General features: G+C 42.4%; 2 protein-coding genes across 2 annotated transcripts in view; both read left to right on the top strand.

Moving 5' to 3' along the window:
- Positions 1-19,578, top strand: part of LOC103657339 (putative protein ZNF720) — a 46,587-nt gene extending 27,009 nt beyond the window's left edge. The window contains exons 5-7 of the mRNA XM_040634403.1: positions 6,654-6,741; positions 13,655-13,743; positions 19,527-19,578. Coding sequence (XP_040490337.1) covers positions 6,654-6,741; positions 13,655-13,670 — 104 coding nt within the window. The 3' untranslated portion in view covers positions 13,671-13,743; positions 19,527-19,578. The remainder of the gene's footprint in view (positions 1-6,653; positions 6,742-13,654; positions 13,744-19,526) is intronic.
- LOC103657337 (zinc finger protein 91-like) overlaps positions 13,694-21,482 on the top strand; it is a 686,132-nt gene continuing 678,343 nt past the window's right edge. Inside the window, 2 exon segments of the mRNA XM_040632913.1 lie at positions 13,694-13,743; positions 19,527-19,600. Coding sequence (XP_040488847.1) covers positions 19,529-19,600 — 72 coding nt within the window. The 5' untranslated portion in view covers positions 13,694-13,743; positions 19,527-19,528.

Below are 21,482 nucleotides of genomic sequence, written 5' to 3'. Positions count from 1 at the left end.
AGGACATCTAAATCTTTTCCAAATAAAGTAAAATAACGAAACATTAATTACTAAACATAGTTTTATCTGCTTTTGCTTCTTATTACAGAGAAACTAAAGATATTTGAGTCTGTTAGTAAACATATGTTATGCTTTATTGGAAGTTGTGCTATGAAAATCACATGTTTCTAGGAATTATAAAATGTATTCATAAATTTCCGATCTAAAGAATTCCAGAGTGCGTGCCTGGCTGGCTCAGTCAAGAGCAGGAGACTCTTGATCTCAGGGTTGGGAGTTCAAGTCCCACGATGGGCATGTGGCCTACTTAAAAAAACAAAACAAAGCAAAACACACAGGTAAATGGTTGAAACAGATGGTAAACCCAGTGTCTGAGTCCTGAGCGCCATCAATGGGAAGATTTCTAGATGTCAGGCTTGAAGCCTCTTCAGACAGTGTGAGCTCAGGCAGTGGCAATCAGAGATTTTCCTGTTCTGCAGTTAAAATGTTCCTGTGAGCTTTCTGAGTGGTCCATGTGGCAACAGGAAAGAAGATTGTGAAAGCACGGGCCATTGTGGCAGTTTCTCTGAAATTGACCTGCAGTCCTCTAGTTTCAGTTTGGGGGGGAAAAAGGGCAGTTTTCGTTCTCAGTGATCCCAAGTCAATAGAGTGGGAGGAAATTGGAAAAGTTAGTTTGAAGAATCATAGCCAGATACTTGGGGAAACCAGAATTCAGGATCCAGCCCAATTTTATAGGCAAGCAACAAAAATTTTTAAAAGAGTACACCAGAACTGGAACCTAACATCCACAGAGGTGTGTTAGTAAAATATAATTTTTCTCTCTAAAAACACCCTCGTTTTTACTGAAGATAGTCAAATTAAGACAAATGTGTTTATGAAATAAGCCCAGTTTTGACAAACTTGGCCTAATTATTTACATAAGTGCAGTAGGAATGGTGAGGAATAGTGACTGGCTATATAGGTTCTTTTAAATCTGCTTTGCTGGAGCTCTTTATAAGATATTTCAGGTTGAATTCTTAACAGACTTTTGAGGCTAAGAAGCTAAGCCAAGGGGCACCTGGGTGGCTCAGTCATTAAGCGTCTGCCTTCGGCTCAGGGCGTGATCCCAGGGTTCTGGGATCGAGCCCCTCATAGGGCTCCCTGCCCCCCTGGGAGCCTGCTGCTTCCTCTCCCACTCCCCCTGCTTGTGTTCCCTCTCTCTCTGGCTGTCTCTCTCTCTGTGTCAAATAAATAAATAAAAACCTAAAAAAAAAAAAAGCCAAGCCAAATACTTGCCAGAGTCACCTGCACAACGTACATATATGGGTTACTTCTTCTCTTCTTGATGTCCCCACAATATCTTGAGGTTCTTGAGCCTGCCAGGAGGTGACCTTCCTTACTCACCTGGTAAGGCTCCCAGCAACACTGTAAGCAAAATACCAGACTTATTATTCCAAGGGGCTTCATTGGTCCTGATAGGGTTAAGGACAGAACCCCTAGAATGTGCCACTTTTTCATGTGGATTATTTTGAGCTGAAGATACTTGAGACAGGCTCAAGAGAAACTTTTGTCCCTCCCTTAACCACACAGAAGAATCTAAATTGGGTGTCTTTTCCAGAATAAGGGTTATTAACAGATAAATTTTATCTTAGTGACCCATCTGTATGGTAGGGCAAATACCTAAATACCAAACATTGCTCTTCTTTTCACCCTGTGAAGTGCATTCCTTCCTTCCGAAGTTCAAGACCACTACCCCTTTCTCCTTAGTTCAAGATGGTATATATACCTTATTTTCCTGACTGTCTTTGGAATTTCCATGTCTGTGTGGTTTTCCCATATGTACATCGATTAAATTTTATTTTCTCCTGTTAATCTGCATCATATCAGTTTTATTCTTAGTTCAGCTAGAAGGACCTTTGAGAGGACAGGAACTCTTTTTTCCTAACAGAGGATTTGATTTTAATGCCTCATTTCCTGGCATAAAGGATAAAGGATAAAAAGAGCTGTAGGAAGTACTTCTACAAGAGTCGATATTCTTGAGCTCATTTTTGTTCACTATTTCAGAAGGCTTCTAATTTGTTGCCTACACAAATAGTATCTTGTCATTGTTCCTTTTAAAAGCTTCTAAATACCAACCAAAATCTATATCCCACTCAGTTTGTTAGTTTAATAGTTGGTCTCCCAAGGTGGGTGTTTAAGTACACTAATAAGGTATTTCAAAGAATCCTCATTTAGCCCTTTGAACATTAAAATCACCCCTAGTATAATTTTCCATTTATTTAGATACTTGCAAATATATAATCCATGTGTATTAAACATGAATTCCATTGGAGTACTGGAAGGTGATTCTCCATCCCTTTTCTCCCCATTGTGATGGTTTATTTTCCATTTTAGTGGGTTTGAATGCTGGGCAGTACCTAAGGGATTTTAGTTGTGGACCGATGTGCTAATTAGAGTGATCTTGCTTCTTCTGGTGTCCCCTTGGTGATGGTTGGTTGTGTTTTGTGCCTTGGTTTTCTCTGGATTTAGCCTGGCTACACTGAAAGTGTTGGGAAAGCTTAGTGGCTGATTCTTCTATACTTCTCCTGGGAGAGTAAATTATTTGAGTTGTAAATGAGAATCCCTATGGGGACCACTGCACAGCACTGAGGTTGACCTCTGCCATTCTCTGATGTGAGGAGCTTATGTCCCTTGTCTTTGGATTCATTCAGAATCTCATCTACAGAATGGATTAAGCATTTAGATTGGCAAAATTGTGACGATGCATCCTTCCTTTGGACCTGCAACCCTTGTTCTAAACAGAGTGGCATCTTTTCTTGGCCCTAGAGTGTATTGTGGCCATGTAGTATTATGAAAGAAAATCATCGTTTCCTTTCGGTAGAGTCATAACTGAACACTGACCAATTTTGTAACATGGAACCTACTGGGCTGCAAGTGGGGAGCTAGATCAGAAACAGTGTTTCCCACTGCTGGCCAAAACCAACTTAAATAACATAAGCACAGAACCAGACCCAGAGTAGCCTCTCAGAGCTCTTACTCTCTTGTAAGCAGAAGAGGACTAGTCCTCACCAAAATGAGTATGTGCTGAAACTCAGACCAAATAATAAATGTCTCTTGTGTTGTCACACAGTTATTCTTTTTTTTTTTCCCGTGAAAGTGTTTTTTATTTTTTTTATTTTTTTATTTTTTATAATGATTTTTTATTATATTATGTTAGTCACCATACAGTACATCCCCGGTTTCCGATGTAAGGCTCGATGATTCATTAGTTGTGTATAACACCCAGTGCACCATGCAATACGTGCCCTCCTTACTACCCATCACCGGCCTATCCCATTCCCCCACCCCCCTCCCCTCTGAGGCCCTCAGTTTGTTTCTCATAGTCCATAGTCTCTCATGTTTCATTCCCCCTTCTGATTACCCCCCCTTTCTTTATCCCTTTCTTCCCCTACCGATCACCCTAGTTCTTATGTTCCATAGATGAGAGAAATCATATGATAGTTGTCTTTCTCTGCTTGACTTATTTCACTTAGCATTATCTCCTCCAGTGCCGTCCATGTTGTAGCAAATGTTGAGAACTCGTTCTTTCTGATAGCTGAGTAATATTCCATTGTATATATGGACCACAACTTCTTAATCCAGTCATCTGTTGAAGGGCATCTCGGCTCCTTCCACGATTTAGCTATTGTGGACAATGCTGCTATGAACGTTGGGGTGCATATGGCCCTTCTCTTTACTACGTCTGTCACACAGTTATTCACCAAGAGACTTCCTCCCAGCCAGATGCCTTATTTCTCTTACTGCAGATGAAAGCACCATAGACCAACAGCATCTGGTCATGGGAGCATCTCAGTTCTGTCCCTAGACCAAGCAGTCTGGGCAGCTGGTGAATGGGGCCTTGCTATATTTCCACTGGCCAAGGGCCAGTGAAACTTGGGCAGAACTGAGATCCCCTGTGGTCACCAAATTTGTAACCAAAGGAAAGGAGAGTTTGTCTCCCCTGTGCGTGGCAAGCCAGTAAAAACTTATACTGAGCTGTTTTTTTGTTTTTTTTTTTTTGCTTTTATTTAAATTCAAGTTAGATAACATATTATTAATTTCAGGGTAGAATTTAATGATTTATCAGTTGTATATAACACCCAGTGCTCATTACATCAGGTCCCCTTCTTAATGCCCATCACCCAATTACCCCATTTCCCCACCCACCTCCCCTCCAGCAACCCTCATTTTGTTTCCTATAGTTGAGTCTCTTATGGTTTGTCTCCCTCTGTTTTTATTCTGTTCTATTTTACTTTTCCTTCCCTTTCCCTATGTTCATCAGTTTCTTTCTTTTTTAAGATTTTATTTGTTTATTTGACAGAAAGAGAGGAAACACAAGTTGGGGGAGTGGGAGAGGGAGAAGTAGGCTCTTCCCTGAGCAGGGAGCCCAGTGCAGGGCTCAATCCCAGGACCCTGGGATCATGACCTGAACTGAAGGCAGACGCTTAACAACAACTGAGCCACCCAGGCGCCCCTGTGTTCATCAGTTTCGTACACTGAGTTTTTGCAGTGAACCAAGATAAGCTTATTATTGTTATGGTGCCACCCAGGAGAAGGGAGAAGTTAATGCTCAAAAGTCTTGAACTCCTTGATGGCTTGCAAGTGAAGATTTTTAAGGGGAAAACTGGGGGCAAGGGTCTTCTGATGAGACAGAGCAGAGACTGGACTCAGGCCCTCTCAGTACTGACTGTGAAATCCAGCATTCTCTGGCTGCCTCCATAAGGGGGGGAGGGAAGCCAAAACTCTATGCCTTATAAGTACGTTATGATGGAGGAATTTGGAGGAAGGATGCTAACTATGAACACTAATGAAGGTTGGACCAAACCAGGTTGCGCCAAGATGGACCACAGTGCTGAAATTTCTCTGACTCTTTCCCTCATTCTAATACCAAAAATCCTGCCTAGGGGTGGAGATTTAATATGTTAATTAGACAAGCAGTATGTGAAAAAGCAAGACCTTTAAGCACGTACTGTACGCTTAGACATCACTCTTTTCCCACCAAAGTTTCTTTTAAAAAATTCTCCCAGACCTCTCCTCAGGAGTCAGCCTGAGGACACTTTCTTTTGTGCTCTCTCCCTGGTGCTGGAGCATAAGCCCCAGTAAAGCCTTGTCTGAGACCCGTCTTTGGCCTCTTGTCAAATTCTGTTGTTCAGAGAGCCCAAGGTCATGGTTTGGTTCAGTATCACTGAGAAGGTGAGTGCTGTTCATTGGAGACCCATGAGGCCATGTTAGCAGATGTTCCTTGATAACTTATGGTGCCGCTGCACCTGGTACCCAGAGGTGTATTCTGTCTCAAAAGACTCTGAATCAGTAACATATCTTTCTTATCTTAGAGGTTTTATTAGGTGCCTTGATAGTTATACCTGTAGGGTAGTGCTGATGAACTCCCTGTAGGCTAGTGGCTTACATTGCTATGTCTTCAGCCTAGGCTCTATGTTCCTTATCTGGTATAGCTGGGCCGAGGGGGCATTCTCTCCTCTGAACTGATGCTGGCTTCATTTCGAGTTGATACTTCAAAACATTTCGAGTTGATACTTTCAAGGAGCAAGAATTTCTGTCCCCTTCAAGGTCCGTCTGGCTGGACTAAGAACAAAACGGACGTGAGACAGATGAAGAGGAGAAAAATCAAATTTAATATCATAAGTATAAAGAACCCTACAGACATGGAAATCCCAGAGTCAGGCAAAATGAAGTATATATGGCATCCTGGACTAAGAATGGTCTGCTACTTTGAGAATAGGAATGTTTTTGCGAAGCAATAAGGAGAGCAGATGTTTGGATGGGTCACCGAGATAAAATTTCTCTCTGATAACAGCCCTTATTCTGGGAAAGACCCACAGTGTAGATCCTTCTCCGTAGTTAAAGGAGGGGCAAAAGTTTCTCTTGGGCCTATAGGTGTCAGTTGCATTTAACTTAAAAAACACTTCATGCACAAGTGTCCCATCTTAGGACAGCCTGCCCTTGGCCCCCATGGAACGTTGCTTTAAGGTAGTCTCTGTATATAGGGGCGCGTGGGTGGCTCAGTCGTTAAATGTCTGCCTTCGGCTCAGGTCATGATCCCAGGGTCCTGGGGATCCAGCCCCGCATCGGGCTCCCTGCTGGGAGCCTGCTTCTTCCTCTCCCACTCCCCCTGCTTGTGTTCCCTCTCTCGCTGGCTGTCTCTATCTCTGTCAAATAAATAAGTAAAACCTTAAAAAAAAAAAATAGTGTCTGTGTATAGACCTGTGTGTTGTGTTACATAAACTCTTAGGTCAGATGACCTTGGTTAAAACCTAGTTTCTTCCATTTACTGGATGTTTGACAGAAGACTCTCATAAAAGAGAAAGAATAATACGTTTGATCTCATAAGTTATTTTTGTGTGGCTTTTTTTTTTTTTTTTTTTGCATTAACTTATGAAAAACTGTTGTAATGCTATCTAGTGACTAGTAAATGTTTAGAAAGGATTGTTTGCCATTCCCGGTGTTTTAGTAGAACCTGTAATTGCCGTAAAAATTGTTATGAATAAATAAAATAACAGGATTTTGGGAAATCATTTTCAGAATTCTACAATGTCCTCTCTTTTTTACTGAGGACAATACCGAACTCCAAGGTAGAGAATCTCCAGCAAAACTCATATTCCCTTTTTAAAAATAAACAGGTTTTGCTACATCTAAGCCAGACCTTTTTGGAGCAGAAGAAAAAGTCCTGGGATGTGAAGTGAAGGCAGGCAGTAGCTGTACAACCAGGTAGGTGGAAATGAATGAAGCAGATGACACAGGTGAGGTCCAAAGGTCAAGGAGGGAAGCCAAAACTTAAAATGTGGTTTGGGAAGCTCTGCTTGAATGGAGATAATTTTCCAGAATCTTCAGTTCATTTCCCTTGCTATCACAGAGGGACAATCCTATCTAACACTCCCCATGCTTCTACATCCTCTAAGATTCTCCTTCACCCCCCCACCCCCACACCAGTCTTCCATCATATTCACAGGGAGGGCCAAAGACCCTTCCATAGCCTATGAGGGCCTGTGTGATCTGTCTGCTTTTCTATGAGTTTTGGGGGCCTAGGGAAATCTGTGCATATTTCTGAGGAACTCTATGCTAAGCCATTTTTTAAGTTCTGTGTTTGCATTGCAGCAGACATCAGTTGTTACCGTATTTCTTAAAAACTGATTTTTCTAGTTTTGTCTTATTTATATGAAGTTCTTTTGTCTATGTCCTATATGTTTTCAATTTATGATTAGTTTCCTGTGAAATTCAGCTGTGATTTTGGATTCTAAATTTCTTTTTTTTTTTTTTTTTTAAAGATTTTGTTTATTTATTTATTTGACAGAGAGAGACAGCCAGTGAGAGAGGGAACACAAGCAGGGGGAGTGGGAGAGGAAGAAGCAGGCTCATAGCAGAGGAGCCTGATGTGGGGCTCGATCCCATAACGCCGAGACCACGCCCTGAGCCGAAGGCAGACGCCCAACCGGTGTGCCACCCAGGCGCCCCAAGGATTCTAAATTTCTGATAGAACGTGCTTAAATGTACACGTGTTTTATAAGAAGTAAGGTAATTAGGGGCGCCTGGGTAGCGCCGTCGTTGGGCGTCTGCCTTTGGCTCAGGGCGTGATCCCGGCGTTTTGGGATTGAGTCCCACATCGGGCTCCTCCGCTGGGAGCCTGCTTCTTCCTCTCCCACTCCCCTGCTGTGTTCCTTCTCTCGCTGGCTATCTCTCTGTCACATAAATAAATAAAATCTTAAAAAGAAAAAAAAGAAGTAAGGTAATTAGTAAAAATCCCCATATTTATTAAAATGTTTTGTTCATAAATATAAATATAATCATCAGTATTTTCATCCACTTTCCTCAAAATGTATCTGAAATGTGGTGTAAGTAATACCTAAATGTTTATTTTATATACCAGTGATGTGCGGCATATTTTACAACTCATGGTGTTTCTTTATTCAGAAATGTTTTGTTTTCTTTTGTTACTTCTAAAAGATGAATTGCAGCCTTTGCAGTCTGTGTAAAACTGGGAGTATTATATTAATAACAAATTTCTCAGTGTTATTTAAATGCTTATTCGTAACATTTTTATTTGGGCATTTTATAGTTGTGAATTTTCTGAGCAATATTACTGCCATATAACACAGACTGGTGCTTCAAATACTTGCTTTTTGCAACAGTCCTAGTTTAAAATTATAATTATATAGAAACATCGTTTTAAGAGTGTACGTTTTATTCAGAATTTGGTGGGTTTTTTTCCCTGTTCTTGTTTTGCAATTCCATAACAATGCTTTCTTTTGTATGATAGTTTCCACAATATTAATTTACTGTGTTTTTGTTTTTTATCTATGTTTTATGTTTTTGGATAACAATTTTCAACTCAGCACATTTGAAGGCAGCGTAGGATTTAATTCAAATAGGAATCAGCTATGTATCAATTACCAATAAAATTATGTGTGCATTTGTCTGTATAAATATTACCCATACGTTCTTTGTTCATGACTTAGGTACCCAGATGGGAGTCTCTCCAGGTTTTTTGTGCTGTGGTAAAGAACACTGAGCAAGTGTAGAGATGCAAACAGATAGAAACTGCTTGTTTCCGTGGTATCTGGTCATTAGAAAAACATGAAGAGTCATGATGCCTACATCTGGGAACCTTTAATCTAGAGCACATGGGTACATAGTTGAATTCAGGATTGTAGGGTCAGTGCAAGGAAGAGGTAGTATACAGGGGACTTTGCTCCAGTTGGGACAGTTCCCTTTCTGTGTTGTACGAGTTTCTGCTTCACCCGTGATGGGTCATCTATGAACCAAAGCATTTTTATTAGCACTAGTAGTAGCCTTTATTTTACATTCTTGTTAAGAATGAAAGGTTTCTGGGGTGTCTGGGTGGCTCAGTAGGTTGGGCATCCGACTCTTGGGTTCAGCTCAAGTTGTGATCTCAGAGTCATGGGATTGAGCCCCATGTTGGACCCTGTGCTCAGTGTGGAGTCTGCTGGAGATTTCTCTCTCCCTCTCCCTCTTTCTCTCCCCTCACATGTATATACTCACTCTCTCTCTCTTTCTCTCAAATAAATAAATACATCTTTATAAGGTTTCTAACATAATTGTCCCAGAAATTCTAAATGTTTGAGTTAAGTTGATTTTTATTTTATGAAGTAGACAGAAGTGACTAACTAGATTAAAATAATATGAACTCTGAGAGTTAAATTTCTGTTGGGCAGGCTTAGAAATGATAGAGCTGGAATTATCCCAGAGGCCAGGAGATCAGAGCCCATAGTGAGCTCTCCCATAGCCCAGACCAGATCAAATCCCCTTCTGAGGCTGTGTCCAGGTCTGGTGGAGCTCTGGGATCTCCTCCCTTCCCAGGACAGATTAGAGGAGATCAGATTCTAAGGGGCTGTTCTTTTCATCTCTCCAGGGCTGGTGCTCACAGCTCCTGAAACCCAGAAGCAGATAAACAGGGGAAAAAGATTATATATATTAGTGCCTTAATTTCTGTTTTTTCCATTAAATCCTGTGTTTCAGGATTCTTTCACCCATAATCCTGTTTTCCTTTCCTGCAGGTTTAGCTGTTGCTCAAGTTACAAAATATAAATATTTATATACATTCTGACATGATTTTAACAATCTAGCCAATTAATATGTCCATCACCTTATATAGTTAGGATTTTTAATTTTTTAATTTCTGTTGTGAACATCTAAGATATACTCTCTTAACAAATTTCAAATATAATAGACATATCTGTATTCTCCATGCTGTACTTTAGATGTCCAGAATGTATTCATCTTGAAGAGTTGAATCTTTGTACCATTGACCAACATCTCTCACTTCACCCACAGACAGCTCATGGCAATCACAATTGTACTCTGCTTTTATGATGAGTTCCACTTTATTAGATTCCAGCTATAATGAGATAATACAGTAATTGCCTTTGTGTGTTGGCTTATTCCACATAGCGTAACTGCTTCTAGGCTCACCAGCATTGTTCCAAATGGAAGGATGTCCTTTTTCTTTTTTTTTTTTTTTTTAAGGCTGAATTTTATAAACTCACATTTTCTTTAGCCATTTCTCCTAGAAAGCAGGGAAACAAGAAGATGCCACTTTGCACTTTCTAGGATGGCTAAATTTGAAAAAAACCCAAAATCGGTAACCCCAAATTTTAATAAGAATGTAGGAATTAAAATAATTATGTATTGCTGTTGGAAGTGTACAAAGTACATCCAGTTAGGAAAACTGCTCTTATTTATGAACTCAAACATTTTTCTAGCCTATTAAAAAATGTAATCACAGGGTGCCTGGGTGGCTCACTCAGTTGGGCATCTGCCTTCAGCTCAAGTCGTGATCTCTAGGTCCTGGGATGGAGCCCAGCCTCAGGCTCCCTGCTCAGCAGGGAGTCTGCTTCTTCCTCTGCCCCTCCCCTGCCATGTGTGCACTCTCTCTCTCTCTCTCACTCTCTCTGACTTAAATAAATAAAATCTTTAAAAAAAAATGTAGGGCACCTGGATGGCTCAGTTGGTTGGGCGTCTGCCTTTGGCTCAGGTCATGATTCCAGAGTCCTGGGATCAAGCCCCGAGTTGGGCTCCTTGCTCAGCAGGGACCCTGCTTCTCCCTGTCCCCCTGCCTGCTGCTCCTCCTGCTTGTTCGTTAGTTCTCTCTCTCTCTCTCTCTCTCCCCCCCATCAAATTAATAAATAAAATCTTAAAAAAATAAAAAATTAAAAAATGTAATCACAACAATGAAAAACTCTCTGAACTTCTACCCTTTCTGTATTCTTCATTCATGTTTATTTAGTTCTTATTGTATACAGCCTTTTTTTTTTTTTTAATCAATAGGGAGACTGAGGACAAGTCAGATAGGTGGCACCCAGAATCTACATCCTCATGGTTATTACAGGACACCTAGTACCTAGCTCGCAGGGTATTATGGGGATGAAATCGTATGTGTGAAGTTCCCAACACAGTGCACCACAACCTCCTTATAAACACAAGTAAGTGCTCAATAAACATTTCAGTAATCAATGTATACATGTTCTTTTCCAAAAAGAGACTTGCTCCGACGTGAGTGCTCACTAGCCTTCTTTCTGTAAACTTTAAAGTGCTGTGAAAGCATGTGGTCCTTCAGGATGGCGATGGTGGTCTTTGCTGGGACCAACAATAAACTCACAACAGTGAGAAGTAAATAGTAAACTCTTTCCTGGGAACTCACCGGGAGTTGTTTGTGTTGACATAAGACGGCAGGTGTGGGGGGCTCAGGTGCGCTGTGCCTGCGTTCTCCAGTGTGGCCACTAACTGTGGGTCTCCAGGAGCAGCGTCCCCACTAAGAAGGAACTTGTGAAAGCAATTCTTGGACCCTATTCCAAAGCTGCAGAATCACCATTTCTTCTTTGGGACCTGGAAGGCTAAATGATTTCTGTGCACATTCAAACTTGAAAGCACATCATTGCTTATCAGCCTGGGTTTACAATAAAGGGTGGGTTTGCAGAACCACCATCACCTGTGCCCTCTGCCAGAGTCTGTCTATTGGTCAGGGTGAGAGCATCAGTGCTGCTTTACCTCTGTGCTCCAGGTGCTTCTCAGGTAGACCAGGGTGAAGCCTAAGGAGTCACGGTACAGTTGTGAGAGCTGCTTTCAGTTGAAGAGAAGATACCAGAGTGTTCGGCCTTCCCTTGGAAGGGGCAGGTCAGTGCAGCCCACGTTCCCCGTGCTGTGGCAGGATCTGTGGCTGTCTGTGGGAGGGGAGGACATCTGAAACTGGGAGGGAGAAACTCACATGCAGATGTCCACACAGGAGCTCCTTTTTTCTGAATCTTTCCTGTGACAAAGAAGAGGGTGGCCTTTTGTGCATTTCAAGGTCCTTCTGCCTCTGACCTGATGATAGCAGGTGAAGAAGCTGTGCTGAGGCCTTTAAAGGCTTCCAGGTGTGATTTCTCTATATAATCTCACTCGAGAAAGAAGCCTAGAACAGAAGGGAGTGTAAGAAATGGCTGCTTCTCGGTATATCTTGTCTTGACTTAGCTCAGGAGCTGTGTCCTCATTTCTTACTGAAATGTCGTATAGTTAGAAGTTGTAAAAATTTACTTCTCTACCTCTGGGGTTCTTGCCTAAGACATTAGTTTTTTTAATAGTAAGTTCTTTAGATATTCTTCTTTTATTTTGTTTTTTTTTTTTTTTAAAGTATTTATTTGACAGAGAGCTCAAGAGAGAGCACAAGCAGGGGGAGCAGCAGAGGGAGAAGCGGAATCCCCGCTGAGCAGGGAGGCTAACATGGGGCTCAATCCCAGGACCCTGGGATCATGACGTGAGCCGAAGGCAGACGTTTCACCGACTGAGACACCCAGGTGCCCCTAGATATTCCTCTTTTATATCCTGGGTCCATCTCTCCATTCTCTTGAACCAGGTTTTCTGTACAGCCTGAGGAATTCTTACCATGAATTCATGACCTGTAACTGTTGAAAATATTCTGTGACGGATCAACATGGGGATATGTTGATACCCAAGATGTTCACTGGAGATGGGTTGGGTTTCGGGACCCCAGTGAAGGAGGAGAATATATAGTATTTAGGTTTTGTCTGGTTGTGCCCTGAGTCTATGGAAACTAGATTGAGGAAATGATCAACAAGGTGGCTGTTGGGTTCCCAGAATAACTCAACATTCTGAAAAAGAAAGCCTTGCTGTCTACTTTGGTTCAAAGAAAGACTTACTATTTAAAATACATTAAAGACTACAGGATATGGGAGCTGTCTGTCACTTGAAATGTGCATAAAACCATTTTCTCATGATTAGAATCCTATTGTTTTTTATTTTGCAAGCATCACAGCAGCGATGAGTTCTTGCACGTGCATTAGGCAGCTGATATCAATTTGTCTCATTACAGCTGTTAATTTTGTGAACTTCGTTAAGGGCCTCTCTGCCAGATTCCCCCTCTATAAAGTTATTGTTCCCATTATCATTAAGAAGAATCTATCCAAATAAGAATAATTTACTGAGAGATGGGCATAAACTTATCATCATAGTTAATGTGGAAACGCCCATCTTCTAGTTTCTCTTTCTTGTAGTTTGCTTTGGAAAATGAAGTCCCTCATATTTGATTTGTGGAAATCCTGGCTTTTGTAAGCCAAAGGTTCTAAATTCGTCCTTGGGCCTGTAAGGTTCCATTTTGTTCCCCAAAATGTCACACGTATTTTCTTCTTTATTACTTTGTTTTTATTTTCAGCAAAAGGAAATAAGCACTGTGTAATTTCTGTATGTTCAAGTATCTTAAATTCTATAGTGTAATTAAGCACAAATGATAAATAATTCCAAGGAAATAACTAGGCATTTGTTGATGTAAAGAAGGAAATGTTAAGATGAAACATCGTGAATCTTCCCCTTTTCTAAGGTTATCTCTAACCATCACTCTAGATTAGTGATAATGCACTGAACGGCATAGAATATTGTTGCCCACATCTTAAAATTAGATATCCGTTCCTTATTTTTAATTCAGTAGTTCTTGAAAGTGGAGTTAAGGAACTGAAAATTGAAAATGCTCGTAAGTATTCTAAAGAGACCATCAGGAAACAGCATTTGGAGAAATAGTTTTCTATAACTTTCTATAATGTGCTCTTTTCTCTACGGAGCATGGTGAAATTGAAGATTCTCCAGCAAGAGTCATGTCTCTTTTCCTTATGAACAGGTCTTGCTGTTTCTAGACTGAATCTGGTCACCTGGTTTGGAAAAGAAAAGAGCCCTAGGACATAAAGAGAAAGACAGACACACCACCAGGTAAGTGGGAATGAATGAAGCAGATGACACAGGTGAGGGCCAAAGGTCAAAGGAGAAAACTCTGCCTTAAATGTGGTTTGGGAAATTCTGCTTGAATGGAATGATTCTGGAAGCCTAGGTTTAATTCTCTGGTGGTCACAGAGGAATATCTTTTGTCTTCTCACTCTTCCCATGCTCCTCCATCCTCTAAGGATTTCCCTTCTGTTCCAGTGTCTTCCATGGCATTCACAGTGAGAGTTGAAAGCCTCTCCGTGGCCAGTGAAGGTCTATATGATCTGACTGCTCTTCTATTGCTTCTAGTGGCATATGAAAATCTGTACATAGAGGGGGTTTCGAAGTGGAGGCCCCAATGTGATTTACTCCTCCCTTATTTTGGGGTGTACTTGTCTTCTGCAGACAAAAATTCTGGTACAATATCAGGAATATGGGGTAGACTGACCGTCCCTTATCAAATCTTATGCAGAGCAGTCCTCCCCATGGAGGCTTCCCCATTGACCAGACCCTGTGCTCTGTCCTCAAGAGATGTACCTGGGAGCCTCACAGTATTTACTTTGGTCTCACAGCGGAATATCCTGGGTCACATCATTCAGACTTAATTGATGCTAGGCCCCATCAAGTACTAAGTGCCAGAGTCTTGGGGGTTGGAACACTGGAGATGGTAGTTGTAAAAAATACACAGGGGAATCCAATGGGAAGCCATAGGCAATAAAATTTGCATGGCTTTTACCCAATCTTGCCTCTTAATCCTTTTTGCCAATTAATTCCTCATCCATTATCCCCTTCCTTCCCATGATTTCCTCCACCCTCTTATTCCCTCAACATACATATCCCTGCATACACCCACCCCCAACCTTCAAACCTGTAGTGTACTTTAATCCCTCAGTGATATTAACTCCCTAATGCCTTTCAGCCCTGTAGTGGGTTACACAGTGTGCCTCAAATAAATACGCTCAAGTCCTAATCCACAGTACTGTCATTGTAACCTTATTGGGCAAGTAGGATCTTTGCAGATGCAGTTAAGTTGATGTGAGGTCATACTGGTTTCGGGTAAACCTAAGTTCAATGCCTGCTGTCCTAATGAGAAGAGGGAAATTTACAGACACACAAAACAGTGTGCGATGATGAGGGCAGAGACTGAGAGATGCATCTACTAGCCAAGGAAGGCCAAGGAGAGCTGACAGTCCCCAGAAGTTAGAAAGAGGGAAGACTCAATTCTTGAGATAAATTGTGGCCCTGTCAACAACTTGACTTCAGACATCTAAGAACCCCCAGAACTGTGAGATAGTTTTTTGGTTTGTTTAGCCACCCAGTCGTGCTAATATGTTACAGCAGCCCTAGGAAACTAACACAGGTCCTGTCCTTTCTTCCCCTTTGGCTCTGTTATCCCAAGCCCCTAGACTCTCTGCACTCCATTTATCCCTGTGCCCTCATTCTTACCCCACGGTGTCACTCCCCATCTTCATGCCAAGCACCTCGACCTAAAGTGGCAGCGCTCCTTAATCTTTCAGTGGCACATGTTGCGAATATGGTCCTTGTAGAGCTTTGCTATGTTGGAAAGAATGAAAGAGTGGAAAGGGCTTTTGTTTTCAGACATCCAGGGGACTGTAGCTAATCCTGTTTTTTCCATATACAAACACTTCCATCATGTGACTGAATGAGATTTTTATGAACCTGAGTGTGACTGTGTTAGTGTCATCATAAGTGTGTTTCACTATAAGTATGGTGAAAGGTGGGGTGCCTGGGTGGCACAGCGGTTAAGCGTCTGCCTTCAGCTCAGGGCGTGATCCCGGCGTTATGGGATCGAGCCCCACATCAGGCTCCTCCGCTATGAGCCTGTTTCTTCCTTTCCCACTCCCCCTGCTTGTGTTCCCTCTCTCGCTGGCTGTCTCTATCTCTGTCGAATAAATAAATAAAATCTTAAAAAAAAAAAAAAGTATGGTGAAAGGGAGCCTGTATGTGGTGTGTGTGTCTCTGCATGGATATTTGTGAATTGGGACTGTGTGTGTGAGTAGGCAAGTGACTGTGTGTGAGTATATATGATTCTGTATTTGAATGTTTGACTGTTAATACAGGCTTGTGTTTGCACCTGTGTGTAGATGTGGTCTCTATATGTGTGTATAGAGTATAAGTTGTCTCCTCTTACGGCTCTAATCCATGCCTTGGCAATTGTGGCTTTGGGAAGGAGACAGGGATCAAATATGGATAGGTTTCCTTGAAATTTGAAAGGATTGAAGTTACTTTTTCAATGTTTCTTCAGTAATTAGAAAACTAAAGCCTATTACAAAAATGTGAGAACATTGGTAACCATTCAGTGCTCTTAAACTCAGTAGAAATGAATTGATGATATTTTTTTAACACAGCAGAGTCTGCTTTTTTCCCCTGTTCAGAATCTGCTTATTAAACTGTTTTCTCCTGGTTTTTGTGAGAGGCTCTTTTATAACATTCGCTGTCTTCATGGGTATTGTTCTCTTTAGAATTGCTAATAATGCTGAGACCAATATTTAGATTATATTTTCCCACCAAATGTCCATATTATTTAATTTCCAAACTGATTTTCATGGAGTTGTGCAAATCAGCATAGAAATTATTGTCCTTTCATTTTAATTGTGTTGGTACTAAAATTCCTAGTCAGGATGTTTGATTGCTTTTTGCTGCTAAAGAACTATGGCACAGTTAAGTGGTCCGAAAATGAGGAAAGAACTCAAGCTGCAGAAGAGTTTATCAGGGAAAAATAGAATCCAGTAAAACACACCAGCTTTTTGCCTATCCCTCATGCATCACCCTCAGCATGGTCTGCTCCCCTTTATATGAGAGGCTTTTTGCTTTCCAGGGATGATAGAAAGGATGGAGTTTCTCTTCCATGAAATGAGATGCAATTGTACATCCACGTTTTTAAAGAATTACCGGAGTTGTGATGCAATTGTACATCCACGTTTTTAAAGAATTACCGGAGTTGTGAAAGTGTTTTAGTATTCAAAATTAAGCTGGTAAGAAGTTAAAATAGACTCCTAGAAGATGTCTTCTTTAGGCCTCATGGTACTCACAAAATGAAAAATGTAGTAGCAGATACAGGATGGGGAGGGAGAAAATAAGCTAAGTATACCCGTTCAGAAAATCATCAAATCACAAAGATAGCAAATGCATAAGAAACGGTCAAATAATTCTAAACAGCCAGAAAACAAAAGAATGACAGCAGTAAGTCCATACTTGTGTTGATATTTGCTTTAAATATAAACAGACTAAATACTCCAATCCAAAGATACAGATTGCCTGAATAGAAAGAAATACAAGACCCAACTGTATACAGTCGTCCAGAGACTCACTTCAGTTTTGTTTTTGTTTTTGTGTTTGAGAGAGAGAGCAAGAGAGAGCACGAGAGAGGGCAGGGTCAGAGGGAGAAGTAGACTCCCTGATGAGCGAGGAGCCCGATATGGGACTTGATCTGGGGACTCCTGGGGCCGAACTCAGACACTTAATCGACGGACCCACCCAGGCCCCCTCACTTCAGCTTTAAGAACACAGACTGAAAGTGCAGGTGTGGAAAAGATATTCTATACAAAGGGAATAGAAAAGCATGCAGGTTAGCTTCTTACCTCTGTCAAAATAAAAAGCCAGAGTGACTAATAAAACACGCCAAAGGTCATTGTAAAATAAAGGGGCTGACTTTGTGCGGTGTTTTTAATTATACGGAGTTTGACAGAATGTCAAAAAGGATTTTCCCCCATTTTGGTTTTGGAAGTACAGGATTAGTTGGATCATGTAACTCGAGGGCAGTTAATCAGTACAAAGGGAGGCACTGGAATCTGTACCACTATTTGAGAGCAGACTCCCGGCGGCTCCCTGTAGACATGAAGGAGGTGCTGGGCAGGGTATGATGGTGCCCAGGGCGAGCTTGTGCAGGACAGTTCAGTTGCTCTCTCCTTTCTCCTGTGCATATGCTTCCCCTTTCTGAAATGCTAAATCCCCAACCCCTTCTTAGGTCACAGTGGTATGTGGGCATCAGTCGCCTGTCTTTGAGCCTCATGTCTCTGAGTCTCCCGTAGTTAAGAAAGCACTTTCTTTTTCCCTTGTGAATCTGTCTTATGTCCCCTTAGATATTAAACTGGCCAAGGAATTGAGAATGGAGGAAGATAAATGTGTTCCTCTTCTTCACATTCTGCTGTGAAAACCTGACCTCCGTGCTTCGGAGCCAAAACAGAACGTGAAGCCGGAGCTGGGGATCAAGAGGAACAACAGGTTAATTACTTCGCCAGCAAGAGAGGCTGCAGTGGGTCAGGGCCTTCAAAACTGCAAGCCCCCCAGAGGCAGGGCTGGGGTATTTGTCGGGAAATCCCTACAGGATCTAGCCGGTTCCACCCGGAATTATGTCTGTGCAGCCAGCTGTGTCCTTCACCTTTTCAGGGTGGGACCCAGTGCTGGAAAGGAAAGGCTAAGAAGGGGAGAGTGGAAGGTTGGAGAAGAGAGGGAAAAGGATCCCTAGTTTAATATCAAGGCTTGCTGATGTTTTAATGTAGCCATTTTGATTTCTGTTCAACTTTATGTGTTTACGTGGTTTCAGTGCAGTCACCAGGAGAACTGCAGGAAGACCGCTTCATTTTTAGCCGAGAGAAACGACCCCGTGTTTTCTAGAGTGGCTAAGATAAAGAAAAAGGTTCACACCAAATTTCAGGGAGCATGTTGAGGAATTAGAATGCTCATGTATTGCTGATGGGAGTGAACAACGTACATTCCCTTTGGAAAAGTCTGTGGCAGTTAGTTATGAAAGTAACCATTTACCTACTGACAGAGCACATGTTGTCACCCCAACATATGTCTCGTTAGCATAAGGATTCTTTTCGGCTGGTATTTTAAAGAGCAGACAGGGGTGCCTGGGTGCGTCAGTCTGTTAAGCGCTTGTCTTTGGCTCAGTCATGGCCCTGGGATCAAACCCCCGCGGTGGGTTCCATGCTCAGTGGGGAGTCTGCTTCTCCCTCTCTCTGCTACTGTCCCTTTCTGTGCTCTCTCTCTCTCTCTCTCCCTCTCTCACTCAAATAAATAAAATCTTAAAAAGAAGAAGAAGAAGAAGTAACAGCTGACCCAGAAAAACCTCTGAAACCTAGTCTGGTTATTTTTGTAGCAGACATTTGCATCTCTAAGGGAAAGCTCCATTTGTAAGGGTGGCTCCCTCCCTGTAGCAGAAAGAGGGAGAAAGTGTAAATGTCCACAGACTGTGATCCAACGACAAGTCATGGAATAAATCGGAATAACAACGACAGCCTTGATTACTGCTTTTTGCCTGGTCACCTCCCCAAATGCTTCCCAATAGGATCACGTGTGGAGGTTCGAGAAGAGATCAAATCCTGTGCCCCCCACCCCAGAGTCTGTCAGTGGGTGAGGGGGGAAACAGCTGTGATGTTGTCATTAAATGGTCCAGGTGATTCTAGGTGAAGCCAGGGGTAAGCAGGCTTAACCATGAATAGAAGACAGTTGAGGGCAGGCTTGGCTCAAGGAGAGGTAACACGGGCGCTGCCACGGGAATCTGGAAGCATCAGGTCCATGCAGCACATGTTTCTTCTTTCTGCTCTAGCAGAAGTTGTGTGTGTCTGCTGGGGGAGGCCCCCTGAAAGCAGAGAAGGAAAAACTCTAAAATTGTTCTCCAAGGAGACTTCATCCTTTCTGAATAGCTCCTGACAAAGGACAAGGAAATTGGGCTTTTCTGCATTTCAAAGTCCTACCTTCAGGCAAGCAGTTTCTGGGTGAAGTCGCCCTGTTGGGGGCGTTAAAGGCATTTTCTCCTGCTGCAGCTATGATTTCTCCTGGAATCCTTCTGAGCAAGAAGTCTGGAGGACAAAGGGAAGAAGAAATGGCCAGTTCTCAGGTAAGCCTTGCGTCTGAGTTCAGCGGCCCTGTCATCTTTTTCTCCTGAAATTCCTCACATTTAGAGATGGCAAATAATGAATGTCCTAGTTCTGATGTTTCTGACATCCAATTTTTACACCTTTTCAAACATGATACTGAAGATTAAGCCTTTAGAACACTTCTCTCTAATCAGCCAGAACCTTCTATCCCTTCTCTCCAGCCTGGCTTAGAGTAGGCCATCAACAGATGTCACTTTCAATGAAGGACCTGCCTGCCAGTATGGAAAATAGCCCCTTGGTGACAGGTCCACGGGAAGGTGTTGAGTTAAAAGATTCCTGTTCCTGTTGCTGAAGGAAAATGGTATTTTTTAGGCCCCATCTGGAAGCTTTATCTGCTCTGCGTAGAGTAAGGAGTAAGAAAATGCACAAATAAACAGTGGATATGATACAATATCCAGAGTCACTTGGAATATTCTCTGAATAAAGAAGGGTGTTCATATTCTTCAGAATGTGTCTAAAATACACTACGTATTACAGAACAGAGACAGTGTATGTGATTGAAGGTTGTATAAATCGACTGTATTCTCATAATTTAATTGACATTCTGATTTACTGTTTAGGGGCTATGAGAATGTGGTCCCTAAATGGGGTGTCTCTTCATCAGATGGGGATTTTGGGTGAGGATCAGGTACAGGCCCTTGGCAGGGGAAGTGACAGATTTCAGCTGAGCCAGAACAAGGAGCCAGGAGGTCATTGAATGCACAGCAAGGGGGCAGGGGTGGGGAAGGACACCAGACAGGCCTTGTGCTTGGAGGTAGTGGGTGTGGCATAGATTTAAAGGGAAAGATGGGACAGTCTGGGGACAGATGGAATCTTCCCTTTTTTGGGAACTGAACCTGGTTGTAAGTAGCCCATTGGTTGGTTAGGGCCTATGGCTATTTGGGGGTGGGTCGCTCCTGGGCCTGTCTGCATTCAGGCAGAAAGTCACCGGCCCTTCCCCCATTCCAGCACTCAAGCCAGTTTGCCTGAAAGGAGGCCACTAGAAGGAACACGCTGGTGCCAGGTTTTTGTCTGGTGTAGCAGAATGCATATCAGGCGCAAAAGGGGAAAATGATTATCACGTGAAGGTGAGAACAGAAAGCAAGCTTTCTAGAGTGAGCGGGGTCCCGAATGGTTGCCACCCAGCGCCTTTATAGTTGGTCTTTTATAGAAAACTGACCGGGGACCTTCAATCTCCTTGACGTCACCGCTGATAGCACCATGATTACTTCTCCTTTGAATATGTCATCTCTGGTGTTTGAAACAAATGAGGTGGTCTGGTCACATTCCCTTAGCTCTTGTTTCCTTTATGTCCCCCCTTTCCTGGGATTTTTGGTGAGCCTGGTCACTTAGCCCCATACCTATCCACCCCTCTCTAACCCCCCGCCCCCCTTACTCAACACCAAGCAACAGGTCCTTCAGTGTGCCTTAGGCGCTGATGATCAACTTGGTCATTAGGGCTGATGTTAACTTCTTGTAATGGCTTGTTGCTCTGCCAGATAGCTCCCCCTGTAAGGCTCACGTTGTCCTTGTTAATTCCTAAGGGTCTTGGACGGATTTACTGGGTGATGGGCCGAAACCATCCCATTTCACCTGGAAGCTTCTTTCTTTTGATTTTGCCTTTGCTTGTAGTTTCTGATCAGGAGAACAAAGCAAAAGAAACGTAGAGGAGAAGGAAATGTCCTTGCAACTCGCAGCCCACAGATAAATACTTGGCACATGGAAAGTATGACTTTCCTCAAATGACTTTCCTCACAAGTGCCTTACTGTTAATGCTTTGCTGGAGGCAAAAGCAACCTTAGCTTGACCATAGCCAGACCTCCAGGATCCTCTTGAACATAGGAAATCCCCTCAGAGACTTCT

This window comes from Ursus maritimus, unplaced genomic scaffold (genome assembly GCF_017311325.1).
Source record: "Ursus maritimus isolate PB19 unplaced genomic scaffold, ASM1731132v1 scaffold_19, whole genome shotgun sequence".
Taxonomy (NCBI): domain Eukaryota; kingdom Metazoa; phylum Chordata; class Mammalia; order Carnivora; family Ursidae; genus Ursus; species Ursus maritimus.
The sequence above is the reverse complement of the archived record's forward strand: the minus strand, read 5'-3'. Positions and strand labels throughout refer to the sequence as shown.